Here is a 19,493-nt window from a genome sequence, read left to right on the forward strand (position 1 = left end):
AATGCTTAGCACTGGAAACACGTGTGCGCAGCCTGCCTACAGTCCCAGAATGCTTAGCACTGGAAATGCGTGCTCATGGTCAGCTAACCAAACTGCATTCCTTGTGTTAACTGGGCACACGCAGTTAAGGTAGACACCTGTCGAAATGCCATTGCTGAATTACACATGATTGTTGAACAGGCATGTTGTGCTTTGATTTTTTTTTTAATGTATTGGATTGAATGAAAATGTACATTTGTATTATTATTGTTGCTGTCATTAATTTTCATTCATCCATTTTGGTCAAATATATTCTGTACAATAACTGGGGATCATGAAACAGGTTTTCTGAGCTGATGTCGTTTTCTCTCTTTGAGCAGCTGCCCCTCAAAATCTCCCTGCACAGCCATGTAGTGGATTAACCTTTATGGTTATAATGCATTTTATTTATAGCATAAACATAATTAGGCATATAAACACCAGTGAAGAGCGTTATGTGGTCTGAAAGGCACTGGAGATAATCCAAAAGGCCGAATAAAAATCTGGTCACATGGTCATAAATACGAAACGCTCTGTAGAATGTTATGAGGTGGGAAATCTGGGAGCCGGTCCTACGGCCTGGTGCACGGCAGGTGTTGGTACGTGAAAAGAAAAGGAAGTGTTTGGGGTCTGTAATTGATGCAGTGGGGACTAGCTGTCCGTCACGGAGACAAAGTCAGTCCCTGAAAGACTCAGCACACAGGATGTTTGCGGTTACTATGTGGCCAAATAAACAGACGGCCCTTTGGGATACCGTTTGTTTATCTTTTGGGTATCAGTTGGTTTATTCTCAGTGGTCCAATCAATAATGACCACAAAAATAACCAAAACCAAATTCACCATTAAAAAAAGTCATACATACATACATATGTGTATGTGTATATGTATGTATCAAGTTGCCAACTTCTGTTAACTAAAAAGTTGGCAGATTTTTTAAAATACTGTAAAAATATTTTTTAAAATATATTAAAATAGTTTTCGGCTTTTATATTGACCCCTTTGTAATCACCGAACGATTTAATGTAATTTGTTTTTGTAAAACAGTTTTTCCTTCCTGTGCCACACACTGAGCAAAGTGTGAACGCTCCCACTGAGCAAAGTGTGAATGCTCCCACTGAGCACAGTGTGAACGCTCCCACTGAGCAAAGTGTGAACGCTCCCACTGAGCAAAGTGTGAACACTCCCACTGAGCAAAGTGTGAACGCTCCCACTGAGCAAAGTGTGAACGCTCCCACTGAGCAAAGTGTGAACGCTCCCACTGAGCAGAGTGTGAACGCTCCCACTGAGCAAAGTGTGAACGCTCCCACTGAGCAAAGTGTGAACGCTCCCACTGAGCAAAGTGTGAACGCTCCCACTGAGCTTCTGACTAAGTTCAGTTTGGGTCCCATTGCGTAACACTTTTTGGCCCAAATAGCATTTTTACACATGTGAAATCATAGTACAAGCCCCTTGGGTCTTTAAAAATGTAAAATGTTCTGTATCAAATCATCTCTGATACAGAAGAGTTAAGTGAAGGCAGAGCATTTTATTGTGTAGGTTTGTAATGTGGTCTGTTCTACAGCGCAGGACATGCTCTGTCGGTGGGTACTGTGTAGTGTATGTTGTGCTGCTGTTCTGTTGATAACTGTTGTTGCTAGCCCACATAATTACTGAAAGCCATTAAGTTTACCAAGAGCCGTTTTTAAATGTTTCTGCCTCTCCGAATTTCATTCTAGCAGAACATTTAGCTTTGGCCCGAACTGGACCCTCCGCGCCACAGGTGGCTCCTGCTGGCAGCGGTTTAGACTGTCAATATAATGACACAAGAGGTTTACATGACAAAGTAACACAAAACAAACACGTTACGTGGAAACTTTAAGAGTTGCAGTTTGCTTTTAGATGATAAAAATCAAGTTCACACGTGTATGATCTTACTTGTGATAAACTGATGCAGAAAAAGAAAAACTGATTAGCTCAAACAATCACCATGGAGATGAAGGCTAGAGCGCGACCATGCTTTCTGTAAGCTTTCGGGTACTTAAGTCTACTTCACACCGCTTCCCCCTTCATTCTTCAAGGCGGATTCAACAAAGCGCTGGATCGGTATAATATTTAATCAGATGTATACAATCATGCAAAGGCCAACTGACAATTAGAATTGCACTGCCATTAACTGCAGCACTTTGCCCTCAGCTCGTGCATAACTTTAGCGCGCTTGTGATTTAGGCAGGACGCGAAGGATACTTCATCGTACATTGTTATGGGAAAGGGCGGAACAAAGTTTGACAAAAACGCTGAAAAAAGAGGTAGTGACCAGGAGGCCACCGAAATAATCAGCTGTCCTTGGAACACCTAGGGTGTTCCAAACTGAGGGTGAAACAAAGATTAAAACACGTGCGTCACAACTTCTAACACAAGGTACTTCCATGTGTTCAGAAACGTTGTTGCTTACATTCTTCACTTCAAATGCGCATCTTCAAAACCATAAAATATTTGTTATTATGCATGTCCTTTCTGTAAATACACTAAACTTGTGCACCACATGTGCAGAATTGTTAGATGCAACACTAACGTGATAAATTCAGAATAGTACCGCTGAACCACCGACTTGTAGCCCATATAAGTATTCTAAAGTAAATTAAACGTGTGTTGAAAAAAACGTTATTATTTATTAACTTTTCTTGTCCATCGCTAGGGAACGGGAGCAGAGTAGATCCTTAAGTATATTCGGGATGGATCTGGCAATGAAAACTGTGTCGCTTTCTTTCCTTTCCAGTTTCCACACTTCAGTTTGTCAACAGTGAGAGCAACGTCCTGTTCTGACAGGTTATCCATCCCCCCAATGAGTACGCGAGTTCCCGTGGGGGCAAAGAGCGCGCACTCCCTGATGTTGGGATACGTCACTGGGCTCGCTCCTCTCCTCGCGCGCTGGTTAAAAAGAGGGAGAAAAAGACCAAAAGAAACATGTGAGCATTTCTGAAGATCCAGTGAGAGTCGACTTAGTTACCTACCAACCACTGTGCAGTAACCGATTTTAACTTATGAGCAAGCAAGAAAGTTAAGCTGACATCAAACCACTGTGGTCGTTATTTTTTCTTATTACTTTTTTATATGAGAAAATGTTTTTCTATGTTATTACATCATAACCAGCACTTGTATTAATTTATTATAGATTACTATTTTCTTGTAATATTTAATTCGGATTTCTTTATGTTTCTATATTCTTGTAAATTATTGCATTTATTATTTACCTCTGGAAAACAAAATACTCGTTAAATTGGAAAGAAGCTGCGCCGTTCTTTTTTTCAAGAGAAGAGTCGTTTTGTTCTCCGATTAGATATATAAGCTTCGTTGGAGATTCTCTGAAACATGAAGCATTTGAAATTCGTGCTGGTAATGGCAATCGCGGTGAACGTATGGGAATGTAGCGACGCAAAATTTGGGGAGAAAGGCGAAATTAGTCCAAGGAGGAGGAGATGTTACGATGGAAGCTTACCGAAGCGCCTTAAAAAGAGAGACCGAAAACTGTCACTGGACAGCAGCGTGGAGGTTTGTCACAGGTTGTACCCCCGCGTGTCCTGCTGTCCCAGTAAGAGGGCTGCCTATCAGATTCTTCATCGGCGCGATGCCAGGGTACGTAACTCCACGCTTTCCTCATGTGCTTCGCTTATCCCTCACGCTTATTACTGATGCATGTTCTGTTGCTTAGTAGAGGAAAGATTAAAAACCCGAGAGCGTGCAGTGTGTCGCAAACCAGCATGGACGTAGATCCGGGGGGGGGGGGGGGGGGGATGGGGGACACTTGGCCCCAACTTTGGGGGTGGGGGGCCTCAATATTAACATATTGTTTTGGGTGGTACTGTTAGTGGCCCCCCAAAAAAAATCCAAAAGAAAATTTCCTGTTTGTTACCACCCCCACCCCCCCAAGTTGGAATGGGACTATGCCGTTGACCAGAGCTATAAGACAACGTAAGCGATCTCCTGTTAAAGGTTGGAATGTATTTTAAATTATTTTGACATGGTAGTCACACGGTAGTATCTAACTTGATGTACAAAATGTGGCAGAAAATGAGCTGGAGAAACACGCCTGAGGTAGGGAACATTTTTCTATGGGAGCGTGTCCAAAGCGTTCCACTGTTACCATGGTTATCCTTCCTTAACCTTTCACGTTCACACTTTGCATACTATAAGAGAAGCAAAACACGACTCAAAGTCGTCGGTGTAGCTTTTACAATGCAGCCCTTGAATGTTTTTGTGTGCTTGTTTTTTAGCATAACATTTCATTGGGCACTATAGGGGGAAATAAACTCTGCAAATGTTTGCTGCACATTGCAAAAGAAACATATAACAGCACAAGCACGCGAAACACGGCGAGCACACAGATGTCGCCAAGTGACGAGACGCTGCTGCTGAGCGATTAATCTTCGTTTGACTTATAACAGCGCGCTTTCGGAAAGAAAGCAAAATCAGGAGGCATTTAGAAAACGTTGCGCGTGAAGAAATAAACCAGGTGATGCGTTGGTATTTATACACGATTCGGTTCAGTATCAACAGCACGCTTCCTTTCTTTTAACTTTATGCTTGGAATCTCGATGTAAAAATAACAGTTCCTCCTTGCGAATGGACAAGACCGAAATGCTAAAATTCAAGCAAAATTTAATGCCGAGTTCACGGTAGAATTGGTTCTATTCTCATGTAAACAGATTCAGTGAATCAACATATGTGTCTGGGTGGTATCTCATTTTGTTTAGTGACAAAAAGCCATATTGCATCATTTCATTTGCTCAAGTCATGCAAATAGGGGGAAAAATCAATGGGACAAAAAGGGTCCGAATTTTCCTCCTCCCCACTACACCGCTGCCCACACACAGAGCCTTTCTGCTTATGGCAAAAGAATAACAACAACACCATTGTGTTTGTTAGTTGGTTCACTAATGGGTGTAACTGGAGACCATCATTCTCTCAGTCTCTGGTTCTGTCCAAGTGCTCATGCCTTTGAGAGGGTGTTTGTCCTACGCCCCACCCCCTCACAAACTTCCTTTTCCCAGATGAGCTGCAGTGTTTTGCTTTAAACGCGCAGCGGCCGTATTTCAGGGCTGTGTGAGGCAATATTTTTCGGGGGGAATGGGAGCTGGAGAAAGAGGGGAAGCAGAACAAAACAATCTCAAGTATTTCATTTCTCCTCTGTAAGGAGAAAATAGTCAAATATATTTTGGAAATATATATGTATGTGACTCCCCACGACTACCACCCACCTACAAACACGCACTCACATACACACAGACATACACGCACACACTCAGACACACACACACACACACACACACACACACAAACACACATCCCACACACAAAGACATACACGCACACACACACCCACACACATATACACAAACACACACACAAACACACATCCCACACACACACACAAACACACATCCCACACACACAAACACACACTCACACACACAAACACACATCCCACACACACACAATACCTCAGTATTTATATGTGATAGAATTTGACTGCACACATTGTGACTGCAGCTATTTTGCAATCCCTGGAAGCCCAGTGACCCTCTAAACCCCCCACTGCCAGAGAAAGGATGACAAGTCATTGTTTTTGAGTGTGCCCTTTTACGTTGATTACATTAATATGTTTGCTCCAGCAATTTCACGGACAAAAGGTATTGTTGTGCAGATCCAATGAAAGAAACGAAAAGAAAAAAAAAGGTTCTGGGCTATCTGCAGCAGCTGCCCCTCTACAATGATCTATTTGCATACGGGCTGTTTGATAAAGCATAGCTAGTAATGACAACATCCAGCAGAAGAATCATAGCATTGCCTGCACATTGGCGTCTATCACAATAAAGGCCTCTCTGGATACATTTGAGGAGTATCAGTCTCTGTATATCCTGTGACAAAATATGCATAAATTAAATGGGGAGCAATGTGATTTATAAGTATACAATTTTCTTATACAGGTGCAAATATTTAGCTCAAATGTCAGTATAAATTATGATCATTGCATTGCATTTTCATTTAGCGTCATCTTTAATGACACATAATGAAAATGTTTACCTTTAACGTGATTTATTTCACTGAAAATTAAAGCATTGTTTTATTTTCTGCTTTGGAAATATTTTTGCTATTATGCTCGTTCCAGTTTGTGATATCAGCATCACTTTCCCTCTGTCCTATAAGATAAACAACCGCCACTGATAAATAACTTGCCACTTGATTGTGATTTTAGCTATGGATCAGGTGTGTAAACTAAATGAACAATAACATGCAGTATCTTTTGGCTGCTCAGCTGGTATGCATTATCCTCCGAACCACAGTTTAACTAACTGGTGTAATATTAACATCCACCCAGTCTATGGGGACTCCCCCCGGTTGTACTGTCACTTGTTTGACAGAGATGTGGAGGAGTATTATTTCTGGGTTTGGTCACTAAGCAGCTCAGCTCTGTGTGATAAGCAATGTATCGCCCGCATGTGAATTACAGCTGCTATAACCTCTAATGAAGCTGCACAGGCTCTGCAGCCTCGATGCTCTTTCTGTACTCGTCTGCCATTTTAATTGCTTTAGTGGCTTATATTCTATATCTCTGGAAGATGTCTGTGCTGGTGGTGAGGTCACGTCAGAGAGGCTTGGGATGCAGGGCGCGGTGTTATCCTGCGTTTGTGCAGCGAGCTGGAGCGGTGATGGCGGTGTTATCCTGCGTTTGTGCAGCGAGCTGGAGCGGTGATGGCGGTGTTATCCTGCGTTTGTGCAGCGAGCTGGAGCGGTGATGGCGGTGTTATCCTGCGTTTGTGCAGCGAGCTGGAGCGGTGATGGCGGTGTTATCCTGCGTTTGTGCAGCGAGCTGGAGCGGTGATGGCGGTGTTATCCTGCGTTTGTGCAGCGAGCTGGAGCGGTGATGGCGGTGTTATCCTGCGTTTGTGCAGCGAGCTGGAGCGGTGATGGTGGTGTTGGAGCCCGTCCCGGCAGCATATGGGCACGGGGCGTGGCAGAGAGGGCACACGAACACTGTGCAGGACAGAGCGCTGGGCCAGAGCAACACTGCTTAAATCAGCGGCCTGTTCAGAGAGCAGCCTATCAGCTCGCCTGGCCTGTGTTTGGGGAGCCTATCAGCTCACCTGGCCTGTGTTTGGGGAGCCTATCAGCTCGCCTGGCCTGTGTTTGGGGAGCCTATCAGCTCGCCTATATTTGGGGAGCCTATCAGCTCGCCTGGCCTGTGTGTGGGGAGTCTATCAGCTCGCATGGCCTGTGTGTGGGGAGTCTATCAGCTCGCCTGGCCTGTGTTTGGGGAGCCTATCAGCTCGCCTGGCCTGTGTTTGGGGAGCCTATCAGCTCGCCTGGCCTGTGTTTGGGGAGCCTATCAGCTCGCATGGCCTGTGTTTGGGGAGCCTATCAGCTCACCTGGCCTGTGTGTGGGGAGCCTATCAGCTCGCCTGTATTTGGGGAGCTGGGGAGAAGCCGCGCACAGTGGCTAACCCTCGCTCAGACGCTCACCCAGGACCACGGACGCCAGCATTGGCCTGTGAATGCATTTATTTTCATAATGACGAAAGTGAGCAAGTTCTGCTGTAACCGCAAACTAAATAAATGTGAGCTTGTCGCTGCTGTGTGTAATAAAGCTGAGCGAGGTGTGGATCTGGGCCTGACGCAGACAGAATCGGGACTGGCTCTCTCACCGTGTGTTCAGTAGGTCAGATCCTTCCTTTCACTGTTTCTCCGTGTGCTTTTAGGGTTCACGCAGAATATTCTCTCTCTCTCTCTCTCTCTCTCTCACTCTCTCTATCTCTCTCTCCCTCCCCTAACCCTCTAACATATACTCTCATATATTCTCATCCCTCTCTGTTGGTTCATTAAGGGTTTCTTACTTTCCTATTGCCTGTGTCATCTGCTTGCTGTCCTTGTACTAATGCTCATCTACTATAAGACTAAAGTCTTATAATTCCTCCACTCTCTAATTTCTGATAATCATATAAAATGAGCTAAAATAAAACATATGCCTTGCACATTTCCCCCCTCATTTTCTCATTGTCTTGTGAAAATCTGTGTGTGTTTGTGCGTGTGTGCGTGCATGTGTGTGCGTGTGTGTGTGCGCGCGTGCCTGTGTGTGCATGCGTGAGTGTCAGTTGCTCCATATCCAAAAAGCTGTAGTCACTTTAGCAGTGGGTTTTAGCCTGTATATCCCATTGCACAGTTGGGGATTTGTGGTGCGTTTGTGTAAATGCCTGAAACTCAGACATCTGCTGCAAATGGTTTTAATTAGTTAAGAGCAGCTTAGACCCGCGTGTGTCACTATTGCACTGTCATGGATGCGGTGTGAGCTGTTAGCGGAGGCTAAACCGCGCGCATGGATACGGTGTGAGCTGTTAGCGGAGGCTAAACCGCGCGCATGGATACGGTGTGAGCTGTTAGCGGAGGCTAAACCGCGGCATGGATGCGGTGTGAGCTGTTAGCGGAGGCTAAACCGCGCGCATGGATACGGTGTGAGCTGTTAGCGGAGGCTAAACCGCGCGCATGGATACGGTGTGAGCTGTTAGCGGAGGCTAAACCGCGCGCATGGATACGGTGTGAGCTGTTAGCGGAGGCTAAACCGCGCGCATGGATACGGTGTGAGCTGTTAGCGGAGGCTAAACCGCGCGCATGGATATGGTGTGAGCTGTTAGCGGAGGCTAAACCGCGCGCATGGATACGGTGTGAGCTGTTAGCGGAGGCTAAACCGCGCGCATGGATACGGTGTGAGCTGTTAGCGGAGGCTAAACCGCGCGCATGGATACGGTGTGAGCTGTTAGCGGAGGCTAAACCGCGCGCATGGATACGGTGTGAGCTGTTATCATCTGTGGCTGTGGAGAGACGGCTCTGACGGCTGTCTCACGGTTCTGTTTATTGCTGAGTGACGGAGGAGCGGTCCGTGCAGATGGCTGGGCGGCAGGTCGGGGGGGGGGAGCAGGTGTAATTGTCTCGGCTGAAACCCGAGCTGCAGCGATGTGTCTATCTGTCTCCAAACGCGTGTTTACACTGCGGCCCGCACACAGCGAGGAGCGTTTCCAGGCCAACGCTACGCCGGAGCCGCGTGAGTCTGGAAAAGAGATGATATCGCGCTCTATTTGAGGCGCTAATCTGTTGAACATCTTCTTTTAAATCTTTTATCAACTCTCAGGGCAACAAATACAACATTTCTATTTCGCCACGGTTCGGTTGCAGCCCTCTGGGATGTGTGTGTGGTTGGTGGGAGGTCGGCGGGGTGGGAGTTCTAGCTCCCTGTACTTTTGCATGTGATTTGTGATTCAATATTAACTCTACCCTGTAGGAAACTTCTATAATCTATCAGCTGCAGGAAGGAAGTAATTATGAGCGTTTATAGCCTGTGCTGACCCCCTCATGCACACGTGTGGTGTGAAAGTGTAATGCTTACAATTACAATTTTACGGCTGATTCTGGCTGTAGCACATTTATACAGATGGCCTTTCCATATGTACAGGGGTGAAACTGAGCATTTTAGCTGACCCTAACCCTTCTGATCGGCTCTGTAACCCCACAGGCTGGCTGTTTTAGGCCCTCTTACGTATCCACACCCTTAACGCTGGTGCCCGTCTTTATTTGAGTGTGTTTGGGTGAAGGTGCGCTGATTTGTTTAGCCTTGTCTGGTCTGTGGTTCTTCATTTTTAGATATTTTCCACCAACAACACTGAGTGTGCAAAGCTGCTGGAGGAGATCAAATGCGCTCGCTGCTCGCCCCACGCCCAGGTGCTGTTCCAGTCACCTGACCTCGACAAGGGGCCCCGCGGCGAAGCCAACCTGCCCCGACTCTGCCCCGACTACTGCAGGAGCTTCTACTACACCTGCAGAGGGCACATACCAGGTAAGGCCACCAGCAGAGTGCCGCTCACAGCATTAGCCACACCCCCCCCTGCAAGTCCAGGTGACATCACTGGGGAGCAGGCTCCTCCCACAATCGTAGACCAAACAGAAACGCCCATCAGCCTTCATACACACACCTTAAAACTGGAGCGTATTTCTTACGTGGGAAAAGTTTTGGAAGCGGGAGGGGGAGGACCGCATGGCGCAGGTTATCTTTGTTCCGCGATTCTCCTTTCAGGGGAGAACCTGACCCTTTTGTCGCTCGGTAATGCTGCCCTTTTATTTTAAGCATGACTGATGAACCAGCATTCAGCCCGCTGCAGATGGTTGGCAGACGTTCAAGAAACAGACAATTTAATTAATTAGCTCTTCTCACAGCGCTGCCAATTAAGAGCGACTGGCCCTCGTGCTCCTGGCCGCTGACAGTGAGCTCTGAGAGCTGCTTTAACAGCGGCCAGGGCCCGCGCTGGAGAACCTGTCTCACAGCGCGCACCAGAGAACCTCTCACATGCTGCCTAGAGAACCTGTCACAGCTGCATGGAGAACCTGTCTCACAGCCCACACTGGAGAACCTGAGAACCTGTCTCACAGCCCACACTGGAGAACCTGTCTCACAGGCCACCGAGAACCTGTCTCATAGCGTGGACTGCGAACCTGTTAAGCGCACCAGAGAACCTGTCTCACAGCCTGCACCGGAGAACCTGTCTCACAGCCCACACTGGAGAACCTGTCTCACAGCGCACACCGGAGAACCTGTCTCACAGCCTGCACTGGAGAACCTGTCTCACAGCGCGTTACTGAACCAGCCTGGGTGACTGTCCGCCAGACAAAAGCAGCTGGATAGACGGCAGCGCTAACCAATAATCCGTAACGTCGGAGAGCGCAGAATCCTGCTCTTCCCTGTGCTCAGCCAGAGGAAACGCTGGGATGTGACTGGACTGGATTGTGACTGTGCTCACCTGTCTCTGAGAACTGACTGCATTATGTGGCTTGTGAAGGTTGTGCCCCTTTCAGGACTTGTGTTGTTTTTAATGTAGCCAGTATGCCTTCATAGCTACGACCAATAGGCTGTGCAGTTTTGTAGCGCGTACGTTTTGTTTTTTTTGTGAGGCAGTGCTTTCCCTCCTTTTTTGGCGAGCGTCTGCGGTGTGATGTAAGCGGCGCTGTGGTGGTGTTTGGAGATGCAGAAGTCCACCCTGTGGTCTAGACATGACTGACACTGACACACACCTCACTGCTCCACACACAAACACACACACACACACACACACACACACACACACAACGACACACACACACACACACCACTCCACACACACACACACACACACACACACAACACACACACACACACACACACACACAGACACACACACGCACACACACACACACAAACACGCACACACAGACACACACACGCACACACACACACACAAACACGCACACTCACACACAAACACGCACACACACACGCACACACACACTGTACAAACGTACACGCACACACACACACACACACACATATCATTCCTTTGTTTTCTTTGGTAGTAAATTAAAAGGAATGTAAACATAATCAGGGAAGTGTTGCGCTGGAATCCCAAACAGAGAGTGCAGGAGGCCCTGTACAGCGTTTCTGTGTGACTGGGTCTATATTTCACCCAAGACCTGGGAGTATAATTGGGACCAAGCGTACAGTATTGAGAAATGTATTTATTCTTTTTCCTGAAATATGGTGTTAAAACGGCGGCTTTCTGCTGGTTAGCACGTTCCAGGGGATTAAAGGACATGAGGACACAGCCAGACTGACGGACTGTGTGCTCATAAGAGCTCCCGATTCAGCAGATATGCAAACACAAAACAGCATAATTACACACACGTGTACACACGCACGCATATGCGTACACACACCCACACACACGCACACACACACACTCACACACACTCACACACACTCACTCACACACACACACACTCACACACACACACGCGCATGCTGTCGCACGTTCCTCTGTTCAGGGGAATAAATCTTTCTGGGATAAAGACAAGGGCCACGGCCGCATAGATGCTGGGTGGGGGGGGGGGGGGGGGCAGACGCTGGGGGGGGCTTAGGGCGCGCAGGACAGGGACGCGACGGCGTGCGGGCGAAGAGCTAAAGTGGGAGGGCGGAGGAGATCGGGGGCAGGAGGCAGCGCGCCTCCCCCCAGACCCGCATGTGGTGGCCAATGACACATTTATTTTTCTGCAGAGTTTGTGTATATGTAAAACTGCTGAAGTGCATCAAGATGTCAAGTGCCTTGGGTGGCCACCCAGGTTGAGCTGGAAGATAACCAGATGGAAGTATAACTTTAGTGCTGGGCTGTGAGCAGGCTTTTTGGGTGATACAATAAAACGGGGGGGGCAGGGGGGGCTGTGGATGGGCAGGCCAAGCTGTGAACTTTTCTGCCATATGTTTGTGAAAGCAGTTAAACATGTGCTGTCCAAATTAGACGCCTCTCTTCATATAGTTCATACAACAACAAAAAAAAACGTTCTGAATACTCAGTATTTCAACTTGCTTCACTAAATTTTTTTGTTTTGAGCTAAAAAATTTTTTTTTTTTGAAGTGGTTATGCGTGACTAAAATTCATTGGTTGTTTTGTTCAGAAAACTCAAATTACATTGTTCAAAAAGTTAAACTTGAGTTTTAATTAAGTATGTCAGTTTTCTGAATGAATGAATGTTAGTTGGCATGATTTGAACTCAAATTAAAAACGTTAAGCTGAAAAAAAAATTTAGTGAAGCAAGTTGCCTGGAAATTACGTATTCAAAGTGTGTAGTTCACTGAGCCATGTAGAGAGTGACATGCAGTGCATTCAGTATTCACAACGTCAAACAAAATCTGCAAGTAAGGATAATTAACGTATTTTAAATGGAAATATGAGCACCATGATTATTGCCTGTACATATCTGTGATATGACTTTGGGACAAGTCCTTTTCGTAGTTATTATCAAAAGAAGGACATGAATTATGCATTATTAGGGCTCAGCAGAATTGCAGTCATAACTCTTCTGCTGTGTGTGAGACCGTGAATTAACGCATCACATTGAAACAAACACTGTATCAAAGCAGAAAGGTCAGTGCAAACTAATATCTAAATGGCTTCTCCTCTTTGCATAATCTTTGTTATTATGGCACAAATGTGTGAGACAGAAATCAATACAGTTCCTTTCCTGCCTTTATGCAGTGACCTGAGAGGGCTGGGAGCCCAGTATTATTCATATAAACCGTGCGTTAGCATGCGTTAGCGTGCGTTAGCGTGCGCTAGCATGCGTTAGCAGCGCGGGGTAATTAATAGCTCTCACCAGCGGGGAAAAAAGCATTTGTGCCCTCTTTCACAAGCAGGGCGAAGGCTAAACGCTGTCGCTCGAAACGTTCCGCTCCCCAGAGCGGCCTTTAACAGCTGGGACGGCGAGAGGAAGTCAGCGCCTGGCGCACGCTGAACTTTTGGCACTTGGGGTAACCCCGCTCAGCCCCTGAAGGTTTGGGACCGGCGCGTGAGGGTGTCGGGGGGGTTGGGGGGAGGGGCTCGCCGTCAGATCGATGTGCGGACGTGTTTTTGGGGAACATGTTATGGTTTGGGGATTACCGTTAGTCAGCTCTCTGTTCAGTGTGGGGGGTATGGGCCCAGATGAAGGAGAAGTGCGGCTCGCGTTTGTGTTTCTATCGCTGGTATATTTGTCCTCTTCCTCCGCTGGTTTGGACAGGGGAACCGATATGGGGCAGGGCTGTTTTCGGGTGGGTTTTTTGGATCTCGTGTGAGCGCCCTGTTTACCGCGCGGTGAGATTCTTAGGGACACGATGAAGCCGCCATGTTGGTACAGCAGAGCACCTGACCATCACCTGACCTCATTCTGCACCAATCAGAGCAGCAGTTTGTTCAGCACTTTATGCTTATTTTGCCCAGTGACCGGATTCTTGTAAAGGGTTAAACCCAGACAAAAGAAATGTTGTCCATTGAAGAAGTGAAAATTAGGGCCGCGACCTCGCTTTTCTCCCCGTAATTTTACTCAGTGGAACCATCAGCATTGTGGGGGGGGGCGTTTGGGAAATATGCCAGTGTGTCAGTGCACTGGGTGTAGCTGCAGAATGGCAGCAGGACCCACACACCTTATGCAGGTTGTATCCAGCCCCTCCTGCAATCTGTTCTGCAGCGTGGGGGGGTGGGGGGGGATGAATCTGTAGCCTGGGGGGGAGGTGGGTGGGGGTGAATCTGTAGCCTGGGTGGGGGGGTGGGGGGGGAATCTGTAGCCCGGGGGGCGGGGGGGGGGCGGTAGGGGGGTGTGCCTGCATCGCAGCGGGTGTGTGCCCTGCTGCTTGTGCCTTTGTTTGCACGGTTTGTTGGGTTCCGCTGAGCCGTTGATTGGCTGAATGAGCTCATGCACCCTGAAGCCTGATTTATAGCAGCCGAACCGTGAGGCCTGTGGTTTTGCAGCTGCAACCCCACACGTCCAGAACTGCACACCCCTGAATTACAGAGGACGTAATACTGCTTTTTTCTGCAGATACTGAATTGTTATGCATGCCCCATAATGCCCAGCGTATGTCTGTGACCATTTATCCCTGTTTTTTAATCAGAACTGTTCCAGGCTGACGTGGACGAGTTCTGCCAGTACTATGGGAGGAGAGATGGCGGACTGTGCTTCCCAGACTTCCTCAGAAAGCAAACGCGAGGGCCAGCCTCCAACTACCTGGACCTGGACCAATACGAGAAAATAGAGGACATCAACAGGTTTGTGTAACAGGAGCGTTTGCTTATGTTCGCGGTGCCTGTAGCTGCGAAGCTGTGTGAACTCACGGGTAAAATAATGTTTTTGAATGGAAACCCTACCGGCCGCGGCGGCGTTGGCAGCGGTGCCCGCGGGTTCGGGCGGTAGCGCTGTGTGTACAGCAGCCCGGCCCTTCACCTCCAGCAGCTCGTTGCGGAGTCAGGAGCTGGAACTTTCACCTGCCCCTCGATCGCTCTCACCCTGCAGCCTGGTGCCTCGGGCCAGCTCAGTTTGGCTTTGACCTTTTTAATGACCGGCCCAGGGCCAAAATGCCCTGCAGATAAGACCCGGGACTGGACACCTGACAGAGTCCTGCTATCTCAGGGGTCCTGGCTGCGTTCCTCATTAATGGGGTCACCCTAATAGCTGCCCACTCAAAAGAAAGAGTGCAGCAATTACACAGGGCAATTACACTCAGCCCGAGCAGAGATAGAGGCCTGTGCTTTGCAGACATGGATCTAATGGGGAATCTTAGTTCTCTGAAATGTTTTTTTTTGGCACTCCAAAGCAGCGGTCCTCTCTGTGCGCCTGTATCTCCAGGTGGGGACGCGTGATGGGGAGGAATTCGGCTGCATTTGGAAGCAGTCTGTGAAGGGCCTGTCCTTATTGGGGGTGCATTGTGATGGATTTTATCAGACCTCCCACTTGAGAACATTCATTCCACTGAAAAGAAAGCAAAGCGGCACTCCAGGCTCAGAGAGCTGAGGGGAACAGCCCGTTTCATGTGAAACCTGTTAGTTTGGCAATATTACTGTGATCAAAGAAGCACGTCTCTCTGCATCAATCACACATCCATTTAAGTCCGCTTCTTGACTGAAAATCAGTCAAAACAGTCCTATAATTTACAATAAAGTAACACTGCTCCCCCTTAAGGCTGAATGGTATGGTCTGGCCTCTTTCAGAAGGTGAACGACAAATAAAGAAAGTGCACTTTTTAATGGAGCCCATTGTGATTAGAGACGCAGTGCTGTGCAGCTTTCACCCCACGGCTGTGAACTCCGTGCAGTAAGCCCGGGAAGCAGGCTGTTATTAATCAAGCGAGACAGATGCTGTGTGCGAGCGCTGATATTCCCTCATCACCAGGCGTTTATGCTTATTGGAATATTTGGTTTACGGGTGAAACAGTCGCTCCTTCTGAGCATGCCAAAAGTTCTGGTGCACTGACACAAACTGTCAGTCAAAATGTGTTGTTACGATTACCAGATTTTCCAGCCATCAGTTAATATTTTCTTAATATTTTAGCTTTTTTATTTTGTTTTAAGTATTCCAGTTATTTATCTATGGTTGTCCGTTGAAGGGGGTCAACTCTGAGAGACTGACCTGCTGGGACTGTTGACTGCATCTTTATTCAGACAGAGATCTGGCTTGTGCCAGCATTGCTTGATTGATTATACACAAAATTGCTTCTTGATAAACTGCTATTTCTTGGTAAGACTTGCCTTATGTCATGCCTAGTGTGGTTTACTCAGCTGAATCTGATCAATTTAAAATTGATCTTTAGGAAAATGTTTTTGAAAAAGACCTGCTCTTTACTGAACTCCTGACCCTCTGTCTCCTCTCCACCCCACCGGACGCTGCTCAGAAAACACAAGCACAACTGCTACTGCGCCCAGGAGGTGGTGTCTGGCCTCAGGCAGCCGGTGGAAGTGGTGCATTGTGGGGACGGATCCCAGCGACTCTTCATCCTGGAGAAGGAGGGCTTCGTCAAGATCCTCACCCACGACATGGTGCTCATCAAAGAACCTTTCCTGGACATCCACAAGCTGGTCCAGAGTGGGATAAAGGTGGGGACCTTTTGCCTCTGTCCTTTCACCTACTGAAAGCTGTACCCGATGCGTGAAACCAGGTCTCAGGACTTCACAAACCTCCAAATGGAGACCAGGGCCCCCGCATGCAGGAGGGGGGTGGGGATGGGGTAAAGTCAGGATGACTCCCAGGGCCCTGACTGATAGGAGCCCATAAAATATGGCGCTGTAATTGTGCAGAGATGGGGTGGCTGGGCGGGGCCCTGGGGTGGTGGGGCCCAAAGTGAGATCCTTTTCTGGGGCCCAAAATCCCTGGCAGCGTCCCCGGGTGAGAGTGGAACCATGTGGAGCCGCTCACTGGCTCGTGTAAAATCGATCTCCAGGCCCCCATAGCAATGAGGCTATCGGCAGACAGAATCAGCTGTGCCCATTTCAGAGGTCCCGCAGCTGCACATTCCCTTCACTAGAATGCAGAGTATTTGTTAATTGGAGATGAATCTCTGTTCAAGCAGAGCAGAGCTTTTGAGATAGTTGGGAATCACTATCTGAGTAATTGTGCATCAGGTGCTCATAGTGAGCAAGACCCTGGCAACGCACCCTAAGGAAGGGTGGGGTTTAAAGAGACGCCGGTCCGTCCGTCCATCTGTCACGTAGAATAATGAGCCTAAATGAAGAACAGTGGGCATATGGAACAATATCTACAGTATTCTTTCTGACTTTTCTATTTTGATTTTCATTTAATTTTATTTTCCGTTCAGTACAGTCGTGGGGAAGCAGGGGCAGATGATGGGATTTATAATGTCTGTTCTGACAGGAGAGTAACATGATGTGAAATTAAGTTGCAGAGAGCTTGCTGTCCCGGTTATTTACGGTAAAGACAGGAAGCCGCTGGCATGTCTTTATTTTTGAATGACTCCCAACGCAATCGAACAAAACAACAAAAAAATAATACTTTGTTGTGCTTTTTACACTTGATGCATTTTACACTTCTGGGCAGATACCAATGGGTATATATTTTCATCTGTTGTTGTCTGAACAGGCAATACAATATAAGGTTTGTTGGTTGGTTGAAGTTTTGTAGTTGGGCAGAAGGACCCCCTCTCATTGGCTAAGGGCAGGAAGTGGAAAGGTCTTAAACGTGATTGGTGCAGCAGTGGCGCTGCATGGTGGCTCAGGACAGCAAACGATTAAAGGCGTCTGAAAACAGCCCAGAAAAGTAACGGCGAGCGTCCCGCTCTGAAACAGATCCACTTCCCCAAAGTAAATATTTGAGCGCCGCTCGGCCCTGCTCTGGGCTCGCTGGTGTCTGGGGCCGGCCCAATGGAGCGCGCTGGAGAGCGCCTTGTTTAGACAGCGTCCTGAGACCAGGACATATTTTGACAGGAAGTTTACGCAGAGCACATCCTCCCCCCGCTCCCGCAGACCCGCGGCGCGCGGCTGTGTAGCGGCTTTGCTGGGAAGCCTCTGCGTCTTATCATCATTAAAGCTAATTGTTTCGGATAAAACAATCATTATGACAATTATAAGTGGCTGGAGCGCGGAGCCCCGGGTGGCTGGTCCCGCGGTGCTGACCGTGCCGGAGCTCCTGGCGGCCGGAGCGGCGAGGGGTCCCGTGTTTACGCGCCGCTCGGCCCACAGGACGTTAGGCCTTTGTGCAGATCTTACGCTGGTCCCCCCCGGGGGCCCGAGAGATAGCGGGTGATCTGCGCGGAGGCGCATACTTTGATTCTAACGTTCTGCGCTTCCTACGGCAGAATCCCTCTGCGCCAGTTAACATTACTCAGCCCAAAACACAATGGGCCTTTGGAACCCCCTCCCGTCCATGTGGGTGTTCCTCGCGCAGAATGTGCTTGTGGCGTTTTATGACCGGGTCGAGCCATGTTTACCTTTTCTTAGAATACCGGAGTCTTTTTTTTCCACAAGGATGCATCTGAACTCCCAAGATCGCAAACTTACCCCCCACAAAGACGGCCTCTTATCTGCCTTTTACGTACCTTAGCTTTCAACAGTAACTTGTGCATTATTTTTTTAAAGGATTTATAAGTGCTGTCTGAAGACACAGAGTTGTGTTGGATGCATGGGGTTGTTTGGCTTCAGTTTGGCACCAGAACCTTTGTGACTCTGTGCTCAGATGTGGTGAAGCCGGTTTCTCTCACACTAATAACCCAGCCGCCTGTGGTTGAGTTATGGTGTTGCTGCCACGGTTACTATGCCACTCACATCTGGATCTCCTGTTTACATCTTTTCAGCTCAATATGCGGTCTAATAGGAACACACTGCTATAAAGCTTATAGAGGTAATTAGCAGAGGGGTTAGGCTAATTATCATAAACTCTTTTTTCCAAAATAGTGGCCAGCACATTCCAGGACACTAATAATACACTCCTTTAGTCTGAAATATTTAATCTTATCCTAGTTATATAAATAGTCTAAAAAATGAATTTTATAGTGTAAAATACATTGCTTTGGTAAGTAGAATCATACGCCCTATAGAAGAACGCACAGAAGATATGGCCTGATGGTTAAGAGGAAGTAAAGCCGGATAGTTCATTGTGGATGCTTCAGATGGTCACGGAGGCGGGCTGCATTGGCCTCCTCCTATCAGCTCCTGCGGAATTCCTTGTTGAGAGCCAATAAGGATCCAGAGATGCGGACAACAACGAGCTGTACATCACACTGTGAGAAGCAGCTGCCCCTCTGGGTCGGGCATTCAGTATCCAAATCAGAGCTCCTCTCCCTTCCCTTTACAAAGATCACTGCAACCTTGAATCAAAACAGTGCTGGAGAGCACCGTGCTCGCTGCATTGTGCTGCTGTAGATACGGGGCTCGGGGTGTGATAATGCGGACCGAGCCCCAGCCTGTGATAGTGCGGACCGAGCCCCAGCCTGTGATAGTGCGGACCGAGCCCCAGCCTGTGATAGTGCGGACCGAGCCCCAGCCTGATAATGCGACGAGCCAGCTGTGATAAGCGGACCGAGCCCCAGCCTGTGATATGCGGACCGAGCCCCAGCCTGTGATAATGCGGACCGAGCCCCAGCCTGTGATAGTGCGACGCCAGCCGTGTAG

At 48.0% G+C, this 19,493-nt stretch overlaps 1 protein-coding gene across 3 annotated transcripts in view; it reads left to right on the forward strand.

Moving 5' to 3' along the window:
* The first annotated feature begins 2,860 nt into the window (after nt 1-2,860).
* The window catches only part of hhip (hedgehog interacting protein), a 37,451-nt gene continuing 20,818 nt past the window's right edge, over nt 2,861-19,493 (forward strand). For all 3 annotated transcript variants that reach the window (XR_010331483.1, XR_010331482.1, XM_064345341.1), the window contains exons 1-4: nt 2,861-3,630; nt 9,685-9,877; nt 14,492-14,645; nt 16,265-16,466. Coding sequence is in view for 1 of the 3 variants with exons in the window: in XM_064345341.1 (XP_064201411.1) it covers nt 3,367-3,630; nt 9,685-9,877; nt 14,492-14,645; nt 16,265-16,466 (813 nt within the window). In the remaining 2 variants the exon portion in view is untranslated. The remainder of the gene's footprint in view (nt 3,631-9,684; nt 9,878-14,491; nt 14,646-16,264; nt 16,467-19,493) is intronic.

Source organism: Anguilla rostrata, chromosome 7 (assembly GCF_018555375.3).
Source record: "Anguilla rostrata isolate EN2019 chromosome 7, ASM1855537v3, whole genome shotgun sequence".
Taxonomy (NCBI): Eukaryota; Metazoa; Chordata; class Actinopteri; order Anguilliformes; family Anguillidae; genus Anguilla; species Anguilla rostrata.